The sequence below is a fragment of the Peromyscus leucopus genome, chromosome 15 (genome assembly GCF_004664715.2).
Source record: "Peromyscus leucopus breed LL Stock chromosome 15, UCI_PerLeu_2.1, whole genome shotgun sequence".
Classification (NCBI taxonomy): Eukaryota; Metazoa; Chordata; class Mammalia; order Rodentia; family Cricetidae; genus Peromyscus; species Peromyscus leucopus.
In genome coordinates this window covers 31888394-31907465 of record NC_051076.1, presented here as the reverse complement: position 1 = coordinate 31907465, position 19072 = coordinate 31888394, and the positions used below count along the sequence as shown (strand labels likewise).

General features: G+C 50.2%; 1 protein-coding gene across 1 annotated transcript in view; it reads right to left on the bottom strand.

Annotated features, from left to right (window-relative positions):
* Window positions 1-967: 967 nt before the first annotated feature.
* Uck2 (uridine-cytidine kinase 2) overlaps window positions 968-19072 on the bottom strand; it is a 62505-nt gene continuing 44400 nt past the window's right edge. The window contains exons 2-7 of the mRNA XM_028864362.2: window positions 16292-16451; window positions 15423-15519; window positions 13961-14103; window positions 9088-9185; window positions 6393-6441; window positions 968-4678 (exon numbers count right to left, since the gene is read on the bottom strand). Coding sequence (XP_028720195.1) covers window positions 4536-4678; window positions 6393-6441; window positions 9088-9185; window positions 13961-14103; window positions 15423-15519; window positions 16292-16451 — 690 coding nt within the window. The 3' untranslated portion in view covers window positions 968-4535. The remainder of the gene's footprint in view (window positions 4679-6392; window positions 6442-9087; window positions 9186-13960; window positions 14104-15422; window positions 15520-16291; window positions 16452-19072) is intronic.

Here is a 19072-nt window from a genome sequence, read left to right as displayed (position 1 = left end):
CATCTTTAATCCCAGCACTCACGAGGATGGGGCAGGTGGACTTCTTTGAGCTCAGAGGCCGGTCTGGTCAACATGGTGAGTTCCAGACCAGTCAGGGCTATATAGAAGACCCTTGTCTGGGTGGTGGTGGTTCACACCTTTAGTCCCAGCACTCGGGAGGCAGAGATGAGGCCGGCCTGGGCTACAGAGTGAGTTCCAGAAAAGGCTCCAAAGCTACACAGAGAAACCCTATCTCAACAAAAACAAAAAACAACAAAAAAAAAAAAGACCCTTGTCTGAAAAACCAGCACCAACAAGAATAGAAAGGCTGGAAAGATGGCTCAGCAGTTAAGAGCACTCACTGCTCTTTCAGAGGATCCAGGTTTGTGTACCAGCACCCACATGGTGGCTCACAACTATCTGTAATTCAGTTCCAGATCCAACACTCACTTCTGGCCTCCTTGGGCACTGCATGCATATAGTATACATAAATACATGCAAACACTAATGCACATGTATCTTTTAGAAAATAGATATACATATGTCTTCATTCATTTCAGCATGAGTGATAATGAATGCAAACTTTCTGCTACTACACACCCCTCAGTTTACTCCATTTAGGTTTCATTTTCATTTTTAATATAGAGAAGTGTGTGGGCAACTGGTCTGGGAAGGCAATAGAGGCAGAGGCCACATAAATGACATGTGATAACAGAGCCGGTATTCCAAGAATCACGGCCTCCTGGAAGCCATGGCCCAGTGGTTCACGTGATAGGAAGTGCAAGGCAAGTAATATTAGGAGAACCGGAGCTCAGCTAGGGCCCGGAGTCGGCTCCACACACATCCCAGGACCAGAGGCCTAAACACAGCAGGCCAGGCAAGCACACTTCCTCCAGAAACCGCAAGCCCTCCCTCCACCACTGAAATGTCACAGCAGGCTCTGGCAGGCTGCTTCTCACCAGACACCACAAAGCAAAGAAGCCAGGGGTTGGGTAGTTTTTGTTCGTCTTTATTTACAGCAAAGTACATAGGACGTGGTCATTATATAGCACTAACCACGGTAGGGCAGTCAAAAGCAAAGGGAAGAGACATCATCTTCTAGGGAAAGAACAGTCTAGGTCTCTATCCAGCCACTCACGCTCGCTCCCGAGGCAGGCCTGGGTGGGAACGCAGGGCCTGAGAGCAACAGGAAGCTGCTAGAACACGTCACCTGTGCCTGGCACCATGAGAGCAGAGCAGGCCCAGAGCCAGAATCTTAAAGGGGACTTGTGCACCATCCACTTGTACCTTTCCCAACCTGCTCTCTTCCTGGTTCTGACACAAAGCATTCAGCAATCCGCCTGGAGGAAAGGATGAACGGCAAAGGTGACAGAGAAGGCCGGCTGGTCCTTCCCAGAAGCACCAGCCTGTATGTACCCAGGACTGACCCGAGTCTCAGCCAAAGCTGCCCATTCTTTGGAGATTCTTGGACATGAACACAGATTCCAAAGGCAGTGAAAGACATTTTGCTGCAAGAGGCTTGCAGTCAATGTGGACGTCTCTCTGCTTTCAGCTACTCGGGGGCCACACCTGACCCAGTTGCCTCGAAAGACACAGACAAGCCACCCTGGACAGAGCAAGCTGGAGGCAACTCCCCTACGATCTGAGCAGCCACCATCATAAATATTAGTTCTCAAGACAGGTGACTTGGACACCCCTCTCTCCTCAAGGCCTGAATCGACCCCCTTCCCCAGGGTCTGCTCTACCCACTCTTTATCAGATTCCCATCTTTTTTTTCACACCAGCCTCTGGATACCCAAAAATCACAGGCCAGCAGGCGTTACGTTAGTGGGATGACATGTGAGGCTGGGCCTCTGGTTCCCCCAAAGAGAAGTCACAGGCCAGCAGAAGTTGCATTAGCAAGATGAAGTGTGAGGCTAGGCCTTCCTGTGACACAAGGCTTAGAAGTTTGTCCTTAACACTTGAGCCAAAGACAGTATGTGAGCAGGGCGGGGGGAGGCGAGCACCATTGGGTGGCTCTGAAGCCGAGGGATTTATGCACCTGATTAATGCGACACAGCCCCGTTCAGCCATGCTTCCTCTCTGAACAGCTAAAAAGTCCCCAGACGACCAGTGTCATGGTTTCCTAATAAATTTACCTCCAACTCTCCAATGGGATTGGAGATCCAGAACCTCAAGACTCCGACCACAGCGTTTCCTGTACAAAGTTCAAGTTCAAATGCACAACTGGCCAGAAGCTGGGGCAACCTCAGAGCGGCAGAGCCTCCCAGCCCTTCCCTGCACCCAGCAGACACTGCTTCCAGCCAAGCCAGAAGTGCTCACACTTTCCCCCAGGAGGTAGGGATAGGGTCGTCCTAAAGCTGTGTACAAGCTGGGAACGGACTGCTCAGAGGTCCTGGAGGCTGGCTTGGTCCCAACACCAAGGCAGATGAGGAAGCGGCTAAGTAAAGGCTCAGAGATGAGAAGAATCCATTGGCCACGGCAGTGGGGATAGACAGCCAAGGCACTAAGTGGTTTGGCACCTGGGAGCTTCAAGTAAAGTTGAGCGCGCCACCCACCGAGAGGCCGAGGGAGGCTCTTGCGGACAGGAATGGGTTTCCCATGAGCACATGGAACCCCGGCAAGGCCAGGGCCCTTGGCCTTGAGGATGCCAGGCCAGGTCCTAACCTACCTTTTATCTCAGGACTAGCATGAACGTGTGAAGTGGATGTGATACAGACTGTCCCCCGGACACTCTAGGATGTATCTGTCTCTGTGAGTGTGTGCCTACCCTACAGGTACCGGAGCTCAACGCTCTCTGCTCCAGCAGCAGGGACCATCGTGGGAACGTGCTGCAGAGCCTGCACCATGGCCTCCGGATGCCTCAGGGAAGTGGCAGAGCTCTACCGAGGACTAGGTTCGTGTCTTTTAAATAGGAAAAAAAAAAAACGGAGTTGGAGGTAAATTTGAATCCTGATTGGGGAACTGGACGGTGCTGAAGCAGTGAGGGAACCTCGGCTTGGCTGGATAATAACAGAGAAAGAACCTCAGCGGACTCTTGAGAGCCACTGAGGCAGAAGGCTCTCCAGTGTCCATGTGGAGTGACTGAGCGTGGGACCCACAAAGTGCAGGATGGTGACCACCACCATGACAGTCCTTGGCTTGTCTACAGTTAGGCGGAGACTGAGGTCTCTACCTCACACCTGTCCCTTCTTGTTTGGTTCCCATTTCCTCTGGCTTTCTTCACAGCATGTCAATCAACTTCCTTCAGGCAGGAGTGCCTACCAAGAGGAAGTGTTCGGGAGAGCTGAAAATCTCTACCTCGGGCATCTCTAATACAAAACCCCAGCTTAGGTACCCATGATTTAAATACTCTCCCTTGATACCTTCTAAGAAATACTTCCCATCTCCTAGCCCCTTCCTGCCCGGCAGCCACCATATTATCATGGTGACAGTGTAATTCAGGAAATCATCCTGATGCCACTGCTCAAGAGAATCTCGGGTGGGAGGCATAGACTGTCCTTATCTCACTGTACAGCCCCAGCTCGGAAGGGACACAAGCTCTTGTCAGCTCCCTGGGTGGAACTCCTGGGGGCATCCTGTGAATGACTGTCAGTGGTCAATACCAGATGTCCTTAACCAAAGTCCAGGCTGCAATGAGCCACTCCATGTCCAATAACATGTCCAGGCAACCTGACCAGCGACTTAGGAGGCAGTTCCTCCTTAAACATGCCAAGGGTCACGGTCCTGCCCCTCCTTCCTCTCTCCTATCCTGAAGGATGAGACCCTATAAAAATCTCCACCAGGAAAACAGACAGCAGAGGAAGGAAGGAGTCATGGAGTCACTCAGGCAGCCAGAGCCAGAGTGAGGCAAGAAGAAATGCAGACAGACTGATCTTCCTCAGTGGGTCTCTTCCCTGAGATTGAGTTTGAGCTGAGATCACATTTAATTTCAACTCAAAAAAAAAAAAAAAAAAAGACAAAAGTATCTATCTTTCTTGAGCTCCAGTTTCCAGGAGGGGGCGATCTGTGGGGTGGGGGGCGGTCTTGAGAGTTGAGTCCCATCCCTACCGAGGCCCATGGTGCTGAGAGCGAGGGACATCGACCAATCAACCACCCACTCCCGCTGCTTCCCAGATGCCCAGAGCACAGAGCCCCGCTGAGTGGAGCGCCAGGCCCAACACCCACACACAGGTTCCTGCAGAATACTTATGGCAAACAGCTTTACAGTATTTGTACATTTACACAAAAATAGATCCTTTATATATATCTCTCTATATATGTACGTATGTACGTGTGTATTTATAACTGGTTACACGTTGGATTCATAATTAGGCATCACCAGTAGTAGTTGGCACAGTTTGTCACTTAAGCTCAGGGTCAAGTTCTGTTTGATTTGCTGTTCCAAAGTACAAAAAAAAAAAAGGAAAAAAAGAAAATCAAGGCAATTCATCTCCGTGGTGTTTTCTTAAATACAGTAATTTCATAGGAGGCGTATGTACAGATGACCAAAGCCTCTCGACCCTCCTGTGTCTTGGAGCTGGGGGCTGGGTTCTGGAGTCAGGGCACAGACGGGGTCAATGTGGCCGGCTGCTGGATTCTGAGGCCTGCCTCTTGCGTGAAGGGGTGTAGCCGTTGATATAGCCGTTGGTCTGCTGCCGCTTGGAGAGCCCTCCATTGAGGATGTCCTGGATGTGCTGCACGATGAGGTTGATGGCCACTGTGGGGCAGAGAGCGACAGTGAGAGAGAGCGAGGAGAGCAAGGGCACGCGTGCGGGGCTGTGACGGCCTGGTCTGTGTGCATGCAAGGGCACAGGGGAACCAGAGGCAAAGACTTCCAGGAACAAGGCCCTGACCTTCCAGGGCCTCCAGCTGGGCTCACAGGACCTGCTTTGTAAAGTGTTCTAAAGAGAATGGAAGTGAGACCTCACGAATGGACATCCTGCTAGTTAGAGTCCCCACTGCATAAAGCGAGCAACGCAAACATTGTGTGGATAGACTAGAGATGGTTTTAACACCACCGATCACCTCGAAGTCCCTTTGCCTAAGCATCTACCAACTTCCGTCCCAAACAGGGCCACAATACAGAAAGCCATCTTCCCACAGAAGGGTGAGCTGCATTTGCATCAGAAACAAACTTCATACCTCAGCCCACTGACCGGTGCTAAAGCACCAGGAAACGTGTGCCACTGAGTGTGTGAGTGCATGCGGTGGGGAGGGGCAAATACGTGTGAATGTATAAGGAGGCTAAAGGAAAATGTCCAGTGTGTCCTTTTCCACTGCTCTCCATCTTATCCCCTTGAGACAGAGTCTCTCACTGACCCTGGAGACAGCCGGACTGGCAGACAAGCTCCAGCAATTCTGTTTCCAGTCTACACAGTACTAGGGTTACAGACACAGACCCCGCCAAGGAAAGATTTTGAGATTTGGGTCTCACCATGTAGCCCTGACTAGTCTGGAGCTCACCAGTTCAGACCAGGCTAGCTTTGAACTTGGAGATCCACCTGTCTTTGCCTCTTGAGTGCTAGGATTAAAGGTGTGCATCACCATGCCTCGCTCTCCTTTTTTTTTAAAAAAAAAACCATGGGTGCTAAGATCCAAACTTGGGCTCTCATGTTTGAGCAAGCGCTCTTAACCACTGAGCCACCCTCCCAGCCCCAAACAACAAAGGACTACTTTCTGGCATGATTTACAGAGACTGTGTAAGCTGATGGCCGCCACCGGGACAGTGGGCCTCTGCTCCTAACACCGTCCGTGTGGTAAAAACCGAACGCAGGCTGAGGGCGGCTCAACCCTGCGTTCCCTGACCGTGGCTAGGAATGAGAAGGCCGTGCTTTTAAAACACACAGTGAAATGTTTGCTGCTGTGCTGAACACACTTTTTAAATGGAAGAAAATGAAATCAAAGAGAAAGAAACGATGAGGTCCAGTCCGATGCAACAGATGAACTCAGCTACCCTGCATTCGAGGCTGTGGGTAGCCATTGCTTCCCAGATGTCCCGAACACTGAAGGACACACTAGTGGAGCCATCCGACTCCTTTTCAGAAGGGCAACCCTGGTGTGATGGCACATCACTCTAAATCAGATTAGGAAGAAACTACACTGAAAGGTGGTCTTAGATACCAGGTGTCCAAGTGTCACTACTGGAGAGGCCGCTGAAGGGAGTCAGCAGCCCTTTATTTCTGCTGGAGATTCCCTGATTATGTCTGTCCCCACACATGGATATACACATGACTATCTATGTCTGTTCCCAAGACTATATCTGTTCCCAAGAACTATGTCTGTTCCCAAGACTAGATCTGTAGACAGAAACACCTTTCTGACTATCACAGACTACAAGACCCTGTATGGTCGGTCATATCACACTGTGCCCAAGTTATGACTGATGTGAGAAGAAGGTACTGCCCACAGGAGGACACCCCACTGGTACTCACCAAGATTGTCTGCACCTCTAGGAATGATCACGTCGGCATATTTCTTTGTCTGTGGAGAGAGATATTTACCACACATTAGCAGGGGCATTCAGAGACAATCCTGAGCCCCTCTCCAAGGGCACAAGGAAAAGCCAGCCCCTGGCAGAGGGAAGAGCCAGCCAGCCCCAGCAGCAGCTTGAGGCTTTGGATGTGATACTGTAGAAGGCACCTAAAAACAAGGAGAGGTCCAAGGAAGTACCTTCATAGCTAAGATGTGAAGGTTAGAAGGGAGGAAGAGGATAAGGAAAAGGAAAGAAGGCTTTTCCTTTGTACAAGAGGGAAAGTGGGTTGATTCAAAAACCAATTCATAATCCAATGCTTAACTCGAATGCTTAGCCCTGATGTCTATTTTATATCCACATTATACAGCCAGCTTTTCCCTGAGTACTTATTACTGGTGCCTAACATCTGTTTCCACCAAGGACCTGCAGAGAACATGGCCTTAAAACCACACATGTTAACTGTCTCCGACACCAGGAATACTATTAATTAGAAAAACCAAACAAAGGGCTGGAGACCAGCTCCGTGGTAGAGCTCTCTTGCCTGGTATGAGTAAGACCCTGGGTTCTACCCCCAGCACCGACAAAGCAGAGCAACAGTAACTACAAATTTAAAGGGGGATCCGTTCACCCTGAGTTTTGAAGAAGCCTGAAGGGTGACACTATTCATAGCCAGCTCTCGGTTAAGGCCAGAAAAGGCAATCCCCTCCTGGTGACCAGCTTTACTCCATCATTACAGTATTTTACAAAGTAAATTTTTTTTTAAAGGTGAAACCGTGCTCCTTTTGTGTGTCTCCCCTTTCCCCACCCATTTACTGAGATTTCATAAGCCATTCTGGAAATAAGTGTCCTGGAATGTACCCCCAGTTTTTCATACACGCCATTGAGTAGTAGTATGCCTGAGTACCCTCAACTCCTCATAACTGCTGACCCAGAGTCATGCCAGCCTCAGCCCCCAGACTTTTCTCAGGTCCCAACTATGGAAAAATTAAATGGTCTTCCCCGAGCTAAGAGCGGACAGTGGGGTAGAGCACAAACATCCCAGAAAACACTTGGCCAGAATCTTCAGCTCCTGCAGCTGAGCTAACCAGCAGAACACACCAGTAGGGTTGGTTCCCAATGGTGAAATCCCTTTGTGTTCTCAGTAAGAGACAAAAGAGTGAGGAGGTCCTCGGGTAAACAGATGGAAAGAATTTCAGTCCCTTGGCCCTGGGAGCCCTTTCTCAGAAACCCGATCTCATAACCTAACCTTCAACAGGGCATCGGCCTCCTGACAAATTTCCTCAAGCTGACTCAACGTCCACCAGTCCCTGACTGAAAACCAAGTCAAGCCTGGTGCAAGGCTGAAGGCCTCCTAACGGACTGAAGCAGGGCACGGTGAGGATTACCTTGTCCAGGAAAGGAGATAAAGCAGAGGTCATTGATTCTGGAGACCTTCCCAGACACCACTCTTCCCAAATGATTTCACTCAAATCCAGCCTAAGGCCCAGCTTCTCTCTCTCTCTTAATTATAAATAACGAAGGCCGGCTCTGCCGGACCTGAGCTTGCTCAAGCAGGGAGGATGTGGTGAGTCAAGATGCTCCTAAATCAAATACTTCTTCCCCAACTAAACCTTGTTCCCCATCTTCTTCCCTTCCCGCAATCCCAGGTCCACCCTGGGTCTGGAAGCCTCATGTCATAGGCCCCATTTGGTCTCTCCCGGGGAGATGTGTGTCTCTGGCTGATCATTAGCTGAGAGCCACCCCACTTTGGTTCTTAGAAAGCCATCTCACTAGAACTCAAGATGCTCTATAGGGGATACAGATGTGCCAGGAGGGAGGCAAGGGAAGAGGATCTCAGCATAGCCCAGCACTTCCCAAACGCAAAGGCCAAGAAGGTTTCAAATAAACCGCCTGTGGAGTGCCCTCCCTGCACCCTGACCTTCCCAAGTCTCCAGCTGGCTCAGGTCTATCTTGGGCAAGCTTCAGGTAAAGTCTGATGGCAGCTCTCCCAGGCAAGAAACGCAGGTTATGCTGGGAGATGTGCAGAACCAGGGTGACCTTCGGGGGAAGAAAGATGGCAGGACAGAACCCAGCCTGCCACCTCTTAGGACTTCAGGATGATCACTCACGAGAGGGGACTAAGATTCAAGCTGGGGTAACCCCAGCAACCTACAGGCTTTTAAATCTATCATGAAGGACTAGAGCGATGGCTCAGCATCTCTCTAGATGATGAGAGTTAAGTGCTCTTGTTGCTCTCACAAAGACCCAGCATGCACATGGCAGCTAATGACCATCCCTAACTCCACTTCCAGAGGATCTCATGCCCTCTTCTGGCCTCCATGGGCATTGCATGCATGCATGTGGTATACAGACGTACACAGGCAAAAAAACACCTATACACATAAAATAAAAATACATACATCTTGCCGGGCGGTGGTGGCGCACGCCTTTAATCCCAGCACTCGGGAGGCAGAGCCAGGCGGATCTCTGTGAGTTCGAGGCCAGCCTGGGCTACCAAGTGAGCTCCAGGAAAGGCGCAAAGCTACACAGAGAAACCCTGTCTCGAAAAACCAAAAAAAAAAAAAAAAAAAAAAAATACATACATCTTTAAAAAAAAAGATTAAATCATTAAATGTCAAGATGTACATTTAGCAGAAACAAAGAATATAACTCACTGGCAAGCAGAATTCCTCAAAGGCGGGCTTCACGAACGTAATGTACTGAGATAAAATCTGTTCAAGGTCCCTCCCTCTTTCGCTGATGTCCCTCAATACTGTAAGAGAAGGAAAAACAAGAATCAAGAACACAGTGCACGAGGTAGCATGCCAGGCTCCCGCAGGCCACCCAGCTGATTGAGAAGTCAGGACTACTTAGAGACTTGCCCTAGGATGGACCAGCCACAGATTCAGAAAAAACAAGTTTTGTAAGTCTCAATACCATCAAATTCTACTACAATGTGTCCCCTAACATAAAAGGCTCCCTGGCCAAGACTAGCAGCTTTCTTGTTTCAAGCAAACAAAATCTCAACATGAACCAGAAAAGATCAGGGCATCCCCAGAGAGTCGTGACAACAGGAAGCAGTGGCGTCTGGCTGGAGAATGCTCACCTGTGTTCCCAAGTCCAGGGACCCACTGCTGTGGGGTCAGCCAATCACCCACCTCACCCACCCTCTCCTGGGTGGGAATCCCAGTGGTGGGGAAGCTTTTTTCTGCCCACCTGGGGCACAGAAGTTTGCAAATAGAACATTAGTTAGTGAGAAAACCACGCTCTCAGGGACAATGAGCCAAAGCGAGGAGGAAGCCAAGGTGGATCCAGATTTACCATCTATCATCCACCATCTTCCTCGGTGCCTTCTAGAAAGGGACCTGCAGCGAGTTGTAAGGGCCAGGGCATCCGGATTCTGTCACTGTGTCCTGACCTCCCTAAGCCTCAGTTTCCCTTGGAGTAGTGAGCTAGGAAGGAGGTGCTATCAACCAACACAGCCCTCTGCACAGCTGCCACTTTGAAGCTTATTATCAACCAGCTAAGTTTTCACCTGTACCCCAGAGATTACCCCATCAGGTAACTCAAATCTCTGTAAACAAACACAGGGAGTTTTTGTGAATGAAATTCTGGAGAGAGCTACACCACTAAGTATTTCACACACACACACACACACACACACACACACACACACACACACACACACAAGAGATCACGCCTGCACATACTAGAGTGCCTGAGTTCAGGAGCTTGTGCTGCCCTTGGAGTGCTTGGTGCTGGGTGTGTTTCACGTGGCATGCTTTTCAGGAAGCTACCGGCTTTAGCACTCTGGAAAGTTTTGCCCTTCTCCCTATGGCGCACATGTGGGCACACCCCACACAGACCTCCTGCTGCCCACGGACCAGACCTGGTAACTTCATCTGTTATAAGAGAAGCCAATGGGTCATGCAGGAAGCTCCAGGGCCAAGTGGCAAAGCAAGGCTGCTTGGCTCTCTCTATCTAATGAGTACGCTCTATCTAATGAGTATGGAGCTGAAGGAACGTGACCTAGATATGAGTCCTGTCCCCAGAAACTCCTGCTCCTGTGACCTTAGACAAGTGACTTATCCTCTTTGAATCTTCATTTCCTTAAACAAAAAGTAGACAAAGAACGTCTTATTTATAATGGGGGGGGGGATCTCATGCAGCCTAGCTTGATCGTGAACTTAGATATGTAGCTGAAGATGACCTTGAACTCATACTCATGCCTCTGATTCCCAAGAGCTGGGGTTACAGGGTGTGCCGCTGTGCCCAGTTTTTATGCGGTGCTGGGAGATCAACCTAGGGTTTTGTTCATGCTAGGCAGTCATTCTACAAACTTGAGCTGCGTTTCCAGCCCTGAGGAAGCTATTATTTAAGAAAACAAGGGGGTACAATCTCCAGCATGGCGGCTGGCACACAATCCGGTCAATAAGCCTACCTACCCTCCAGGGGCAACTGTAGCTCTAGCCCAACCAGGGGTGGGGGCGGGGCTCCAGGAGAGCAGAGGCTCCTGACAGGAAGATCAGTCAATGTGAGGAGGACGAGGTACATGGGGGGAAGTGTGTGCGCAGAGGAACCCGGCAGAACACTGGAAAGGTGTGGCAAGGTTCAGGAGAGGCCAGTGGGATACAAACCCATGCAATGGATATGTTAAAAATGGACACATGGTGAAGAAATGGGGACAGGCAATAACAGAAGGCACTGTCACCTAACTCCCTAAGAGCCTTCAAGGAAGTTGTCACCTTAAACGGACTCGGATGGCTCCGTGGCCAAGGACCAGCTAGCTCACTGCATTAGAAACGCCCTGCTCCTTGGGCACTGCCAGGAAGCAGAATCAGGCCAAGGGTTGAGTCAGAACAAGATCTTGGCACAAACTGGAAACTCCAAAAAAAAAAAAAAAAAAAAAAAACACCAACCCAACACCTCCACCCCAGCCCAGCCTGAGCCCTACACACGTGCTGGGTAGGATGGGATCATTCCCAAAGGAATGGGCAGGAAGCTGCAAGTTTGCCGGTTCCCTGCCTGGCCACGCAGCCCTTCCAAATCCAGCGGTGTTCTTTCAGCTCCAAATGCCCACGCCCCACTCTTCCCCCTCCTGATGCTGGAGCAGACAGGGAAGCCCTCGGCAAACTCAGCCACCAAGAGTAAGGCAGGGGATCCAGGAGGGCCTGAGCCTCCCAGGCAGGCACTGCAGGATTCCAAGGCCAACTTCTCCCTGATTGGAATGTTAGTTGTAAGCCTGGACGTTTATGAAAGATGGGTGGGAGCATGGTACTCCATTCTCTCGGAATATTCTCCATCCAGCCCCACTACTACTACCTGCCACTGTTAGGGACTGTCCCCTGCCCTCAGCACCCTGCACTTCACCAAGCATATGCCAACATGTTCTTTGTCCTACCCGGACAGAAGGAACTTGTAAAAATAAATGGCATATAGAAAAACCACACAAACGTACCAGGAAAGTGGCTTGGCAGAAGGGTACTTGTAAAGAGACACCTGAAATGAGGAGGTAGCAACCTGCCCAGACAACAAAGGGCCAGAGAAGACTTGGGGGGGAGGGGTGCGGGAGGGGGCTACACACGCCTTTAATCAACACTTGGAGGCAGAGGCAGGCAGATCTCTTGAGTTGAGGCCAGCCTGATCTACACAGCCAGGGCTACACAGAGAAGCCCTGTCTCAAAACCCAAGTTCCACGTTATTTTAAAGATTTCCCATATTCATATAAAGACCCTCTCTCTCCCCACCCCAGGCCAAGAAACGGAAGGAGAATGTGCTGCTTAATCTGCATGCTGACCTCATTTGAGTTAGGAGCCAAGACCCACTCAATTTCCAAAGACTTCACAACTCCTCCAAATCTGGCTCTAATTCCCTAGATGCTGTCTTTTCTCCCTCCTTTGAGTTCTCTCTAGGACTGAGTCCCACTTGCTAGACTAGTCAGCCAGTAGAGCAGACTCCTGGGGTCAGAGTCCCCAGAGGCCGGCATTGCTGCCGAGAACACGATACCAGCCACCTATCTCTCCAAGATTCTGACCTGGGATGCAGCAGCTGTCAACTAATGTGCCCGTTGGCACTGCCCCTGAGTTACCTCTCATCTATCCCTAGAGGACTGATCTCCGGATTATCTGATAGAAAAATAAGGTTCAAAGAGGTTAAAACACAACTTGTCCAGGGCCACACATCCATGAGCAGTGAAGCTGGACTCACCTGGCTTTGAACTTGTGTTTCTTAATAGAACACACTGCCTCTTCAACTCGGCAACCATCAGGGACAACGGCCCACCAAGCAAGGGAAGAGCTAGGCTTGTAGGTGAGGTGGTAAGCCAGACACTGGGGCAGATGCATGGCAGTCGGGGGGTTCCATAAAGAAACACAAACCTGGGGTATGGGTAGAGCCACTGATGTCACAAGACTAGGTGGGGGACCTGCCTGCTGAGACTAACATGGTGTCTCTCCTGACCGTTCTTCACACAGTGACGCCTTTGCTGCTCCCCACCTAGAGGGAAGTGTGGCTCCAAATCAGCATGCAAACCCAGACTAGTCTCTCTCAGTTCTACTGGTTCCACTAACAGCTCTTGCCAAATATTATGTTATCAGCCTGTTTGCTAGAATGTCCAATAAGTCACAGATTCACCTACCGGGACCTGTTTGAAACAAGGTCCAAACTGGCCCTGCTACACAGCTAAGGATGACCTTGAATTTCTGATCCTGCTACCTCAACCTGCCCGGGTACATTACAGGTATAGGATACCTGTTTGTGTGATGCTGGGGATTGGATGCAGGGCTTCATAGATGCTGGGAAAGCACTCTGCCCGCTGAGCTGAGCTATTTCCCTAGCCCAAGCTACTTCCTAATGTCTTGTTCACTATCTCCCGTATATTCCATCCACATGGGGCTCTCGGAGCAGGGCACTGTGTCTGTGTAGATAATGAGCATCTTCTCTCCGTGCCCGCTCCACGGTCCCCCCTCACTCCTGCGACCTAACCCTTCTCCTCCTGAAAGGTGGAAGCACATGGCTCAGGACCCTGCAGAGCTCAGCTCCTCACCCAGTTCTGGGGCTCTGAGAATGCACAGGCTGGATGGACATAAGCATGGTGCACACTCGGGAAGGCCTGCCGGGGAATGCTCCAGGGCTGGGTGGAGAGAAGGAGAGCACGCTGGAAGCAGATGGTGGAACAAGACACCCGGGACTGCAGGCACAGGGCTCCCCATCCCCAGATGCCCTACGGCTACTTCCAAGACCAAGGCATCTTTTCTTGATGCCTCATGAGAAAATTAAAAAAGACCTGGGCATTTCATCTTAGTGACCTCACAAGCCTTCCTTTATCTAAAGAGTAAGGTGACTAATCCCTTCCTAAATGTCACTAAACATCGGGTGACAGGATGTCCTGGGGTTGGGCTACAGCTGGGCAGGGTCACGGAGCCACACAGCTGCATCAGGAGAGGTCCCGGCTTCAGACTCAGGGGGGCACATGCCTCTCGCGGGTTTCCACCTATCTGCTCCCAAGGTAGCCACCAAACGGGCCATCTGAAGCCTTACAGAACGTACCTCTGCGAGAGAGACGAGTGTCCGCATCTGTGTCCACAAAAAGCTTCATCTGGAACAGGTCTCGGACCTCCTGGGAGTAGAAGGCCAGGATCCCTTCAAAGAGCACCACGTCCGCGGGGTAGATAGTGACCGTCTCCTCTTTCCTGCAAAACACAGATGGACTGAGTGGCCAGGGAAGGGAGCCGGGTGACAGCAAGGAGCAGAGCATCTGCTGGGTTGAGGTTCTGGGTTCTCTCCCTCCAAAGACCTACACAGTAGACAGAGGAGCTTGGCCCAGAGACCTCAGGCCACCACCGCAGACAAGACGGGCGTTAAGAAGGCTAAGGCAAGCTCTTCTGAACTTTTGCCATACATACAGCAGGAAAGAGGAGCAACCGTCATTCTTTAAATAAAGTAAATGAGTTGAAGAATACAGACATTCTGTCTCTAATATCTGTGTCTAGTTTACTGTCTCCTGTATACTCCATCCACATGCTGTTCTCCAAGCAGGCCAGTGTGTGTCTGTGTAGGTAATCTGCATCTTCTCTAGCTGCCTGTATGTGTGGATAGTTATACAGGAGACCGTAAACGAGGCATTTTGTCTCTACAAAAGCGGGTATGATTTCTAGTTTCCCTGAAGGCATCTCCAGGAATGCTGTCGCGCCTGGCACTTCTGCAGCTTAGTCTGACCTTTAAGAATTGGTATTTGGGCCGGGCGGTGGTGGCGCACGTCTTTAATCCCAGCACTCGGGAAGCAGAGCCAAGTGGATCTCTGTGAGTTCCAGGCCAGCCTGATCTACAGAGCGAGATCCAGGAAAGGCACAAAACTACACAGAGAAACCCTGTCTCGAAAAACCAAAAAAAAGAAAGCAGGCTGAGGAAGCCAGAGGACACAAGCCAGTCAGCAGCACCCCTCCATGGCCTCTGCATCAGCTCCTGCCTCCAGGATCCTGCCCTGTTTGAGTTCCTGCCCTCGCTTCCTGCAGTGAGGAACAGCAATGTGGAAGTGCAGGCCAAATAAACTTTCTTCCCCGACTTACTTTTTGGTCATGGTCTTTCATCACAGCAATAGAAACCCTAACTGAGACACCATCCATCCCTTACACCACCAGCCCAAAGTACAAGCCTATCCTTCAGAGAGAAAAAGGAAATGATCCAGCCATTCCTGGAAACATCCTCATGAAAGTTGGGGAAGGTACCAGGCAGTGATGGTGCACACCTTTAATCTCAACACTCAGGAAGCAGAGGAAGATGGATCTGAGTTCAAGGCCAGCCTGGTCTACAGAGTGAGTTCCAGTCCAGCCAGGGCTACACAGAGGAACTCTGACTCAAAAAAAAAAACAAGAGAGAGAGAGAGAGAGAGAGAGAGAGAGAGAGAGAGAGAGAGAGAGAGAGAGTGAAAGAGAGAAGGAAGCTGAGTGCACTCCTGGGATGCTCTAGGCTGCAACAGCTAACAACCTCTGGCCCAGCCCAGCTTACTTACCGTGAGTGGGAGACGAAGTCATACACGGGTATCTGGACTGTTTTTCCTTCGGTGATTTCTTTCAGTGTTTTGAAGATAAGTTCGTTGTCAAAGGCATCTGAAGGATATCAAATTATTAAAACGGCTCTTGGTTTTAAACTGACCTGTCATAAAATCACAGCAAACTTCACACCCAGAACAGGCTGCCCTTCCAAAGCCAATGTCCACCCATGGTGGAACACAAACACTCCCCGGATCTTAAAACAGGGTGTGTGAGTGAGTTCTGGCAAACTAATCTGTTGTTTGATTTCTGCTGACTTTCTGTACCTGGTGTTGACTCGCCCCCTCCCATCTCTCCTCAAAGGTCAGCTGGTGCCCTGGGATCGATTGGCACATGCTAAGCATAGGTCTCATGTCAAGAAGAGCTGACTCTCACCAATATGAGAAACCTAAACCACCTGAAGGAGCAACACGTTGATCTGGAATATCAGCAAAACTCACTTAGAGGGCCACCTTAAAACACCCCCACTTCCCTTCTTGATGGTCACCAATCAGACCACATGGGCCAAATGTACACACATGGGACAGTGTGGAGGCAGGGGTGGCACAGGCTGCTACACATCAGAAGGCAAAAGACCAGCTGTGTTTGTTTCTCGGGCTCTCTGCCCAAGCTTGCATGGTTTACCTTCATTCAATACAAATTCAATCAGCTCTCTGCAAAGTGTTCAAAACCCATTCTTTCCTGTAAGCCCATGATGACCGTGTGAGGTGGTCCTCAGGCCCCCTACGTTGGCTACAGGAACAGACTGGGAGAAGCTAAGCCCTTCCTCATGAAGGCAACCACAACCCGCTCCGCCTTCAACACACAGACCTCTCAAGCCCCAACTCACCCGGGTGATCAAAGTTGAACTGGCCCTTTAGGGCTTTGGCCTTCTGCTCGGAAGTGAGGACTCGGTAGAAGCTATCCTGGCTCAGGATGACCACCTGCTTCTGGCGGTAATCCACCTCATTCTGCCCCAGGAGCTGCACGATCTTGGCACAAACGGAAGACTGGAAGGAGAGAAGACAGCGGGGAATGAGAGAGGGTGTGTGGGAGTGTGTTGGGCCGAAGGAAGTGCAGATGTCTAGCTCCCTGAAAGGAGCTAAGGGAAGCAGCCAGCAGCTCAGGTACTCTCGGCCAATTAAAAGGGAGGACCAGCCCCTAAGAGGAGGTCCAAGCCTCCCAAAGTCCTCAGCAGACTTCTACTCAGGGTACTCCTCTCTGACAGCCAGGGAATGGAAACGGAGTGCCAATTATTCATCCACCTTGTTGCCCATTGTGTAGAGACACGCGAGACACCAGAAAGTGGAATTAATACTCTGCTGACGGGCCAAAGAAATAAAAAATGACAACATAAGCATGGGGCACTCGCCCCTACACAACTCCATCAGCGCAAGGAAGAGCCATAGCAAAGGCTGGATGGTTCAGTGGTTAAAGTGCTTGCTGCTCTTCCAGGGGACCCGAGTTTGATCCCTAGCACCCAGGTGCGGTGGCTCACAGTCACCTCTAACTCCAACTCCTGGGAAGCCAACAGCTTCTTCTGGCTTTCACACAAATGCAGATACACACATGTACATATAATAAAAAGATAATCTTAATACATAAGTCACTCCAAAAGCAGACGGTCGGTCAGGATGGCTCGGTGGGGAAAGGCGCTGGTCACCGAGCCTGATAATCTGTGGTAGAAGAAAGGACTGGACTTCCATAAGCTGTCCTCTTGGTCTCCACATACATATACACACGTTTACTAAAGAAAGATGTTAATGAACAAAACAAAAAGCTCCCAGAAGTGCCGGGCCGTGGTGGTGCATGCCTTTAATCCTGGCACTTCCTGAATTTGAGGCCAGTCCAGCCTACAAAGGGAGTTCCAGGACAGCAAGAAGAAAAAACAAGAAGAAAAGAAGAGAGGAAGAGGAAGAAAAGGAAGAAGAAGAGGAAGAAGAAAGCTACAAAAGCAATACCTCAACATTCCTTGTGGGGCCAATTAACTAATTACAACAGATGAAGAAATAGCATGTGTAGAGGGTTACTGGGCTCAGTTTTGTTCTTGAGCCTATTTTATAAACTTTGCCATCTAATTTTAACAATAAAACAGACATACCAAAACATAAAGTTACAATTCTTAGAAAGTTGCTTGATTTCTATGATCACGAGAACAGCGGCCACTCCTGTTGCCCTAAATGGTACAAAGACTGTTCTGCATCCCTGTGTGGCGTGTGCATCACACAACCCAGTAGTAAGAATCCTTCAAGGAGGAACAATAGTTTGATGCAATTATTCAAGATCTCCATCCTATGGCAGGGTCCCCGGAACAATTACCCTCTTCCCACTTCCCACACCCTCAAGTGGGACAAGAGGGGACTAAAGATGGGTGGCTCAGCATCTTAAGCCAGGCAGTGGTCTCAGGCCAGCCTGGTCCACAGAGGGAGTCCCAGGACAGCCAGGGCTACACAGAGAACCCCTGCTGGGAGAAGAGGGAGTACTTGCTGCTCTTGCAGAGGACCTGGGTTCAATCCCCAGCACCCACATGGTGGCTCAAACAATCATCTGTAACTCTAGTTCCAGGATGACACCTTCTGACCTCCCTGGACATCAGACATACATGTCGGTAAAACATTCATACACTAGAGTAAAATAAATAAACCTTAAAAATCTGAAATTTTTACTTTTAAGTAGGACAGGTCTATTGCAACTGTGAGATACTGTCTAAATACAACCAAATACATGGCCTGTTCAGTCTCGGGGCTGACCTTAAGCTTGTTATGTTCAAACGAACAATCCTCTTCATCGAACTCCAGAACTAAAGTGGGTTTGGTATCAGCTCCAATATTCCCCACAAATTTCGTCCAACTCCAGCAGACGTTGGCAGGGACGGAAGACACAGAGGACAGACACACACAGTGTCCAGCCCCTCTGCATCCTAACTCTGTGTCTGTAATGAATGTCATAGAATGTCACAGAACTAAAGGCAAGGAAGTGATACATGTCTGTGAAAAGGAAGAGAAAGTACATATTCAGAAGTTCTAGAAACGTTATGTTCAGAAGAATCCAGTTGTTGGGAGGCAGTGTACCAGATATGCTCAGCAATGGACCCCTTCCTTTCTCAGAGACCCTCTCACTGCCCTGCGGGAAGCCCCCAAGTGTCGGCTCGTCACCAGGACCCTCCAGCTGGCAGTTCCTAAAAGGGCAGCTGCCGGGCCTGCTGCACAGTTTCTGGCCCCAAGAAAGGCTTTTTCTCCAAACCCATGCTCACACAGGAGATGGCTCACACAGCCCAGACACCATCTGGCTAATCTATTTCTAGCAGTGTGTCTTCTGGGAGCTAATCCGTAAGGTGCTCCTGGCCAGTTCCCATACTGCTGAGGAAGCAGAGCGCTGAGGACTCTTCTGCCTCTTTGCCATTCGCTCTCCAACCCCCAGGATATACAGGCTCTGGTCAGGGCCAGGGCTGGAGAGCTCTGGTGGCCTCATCCTGAGGAGGGGGGGAAGGCTGGGGGTATCCGTTGAGGGATGGAGTGGCAGTTCTCACCAGCAGCCTCACAGAGACATCCTGGCTACAGGCCGCTCTGCCCAGCATGCTACAAGCGCATCAAGTTGCCTGTCATGTTCTGGGGAGGCTGCTTCAGAATCA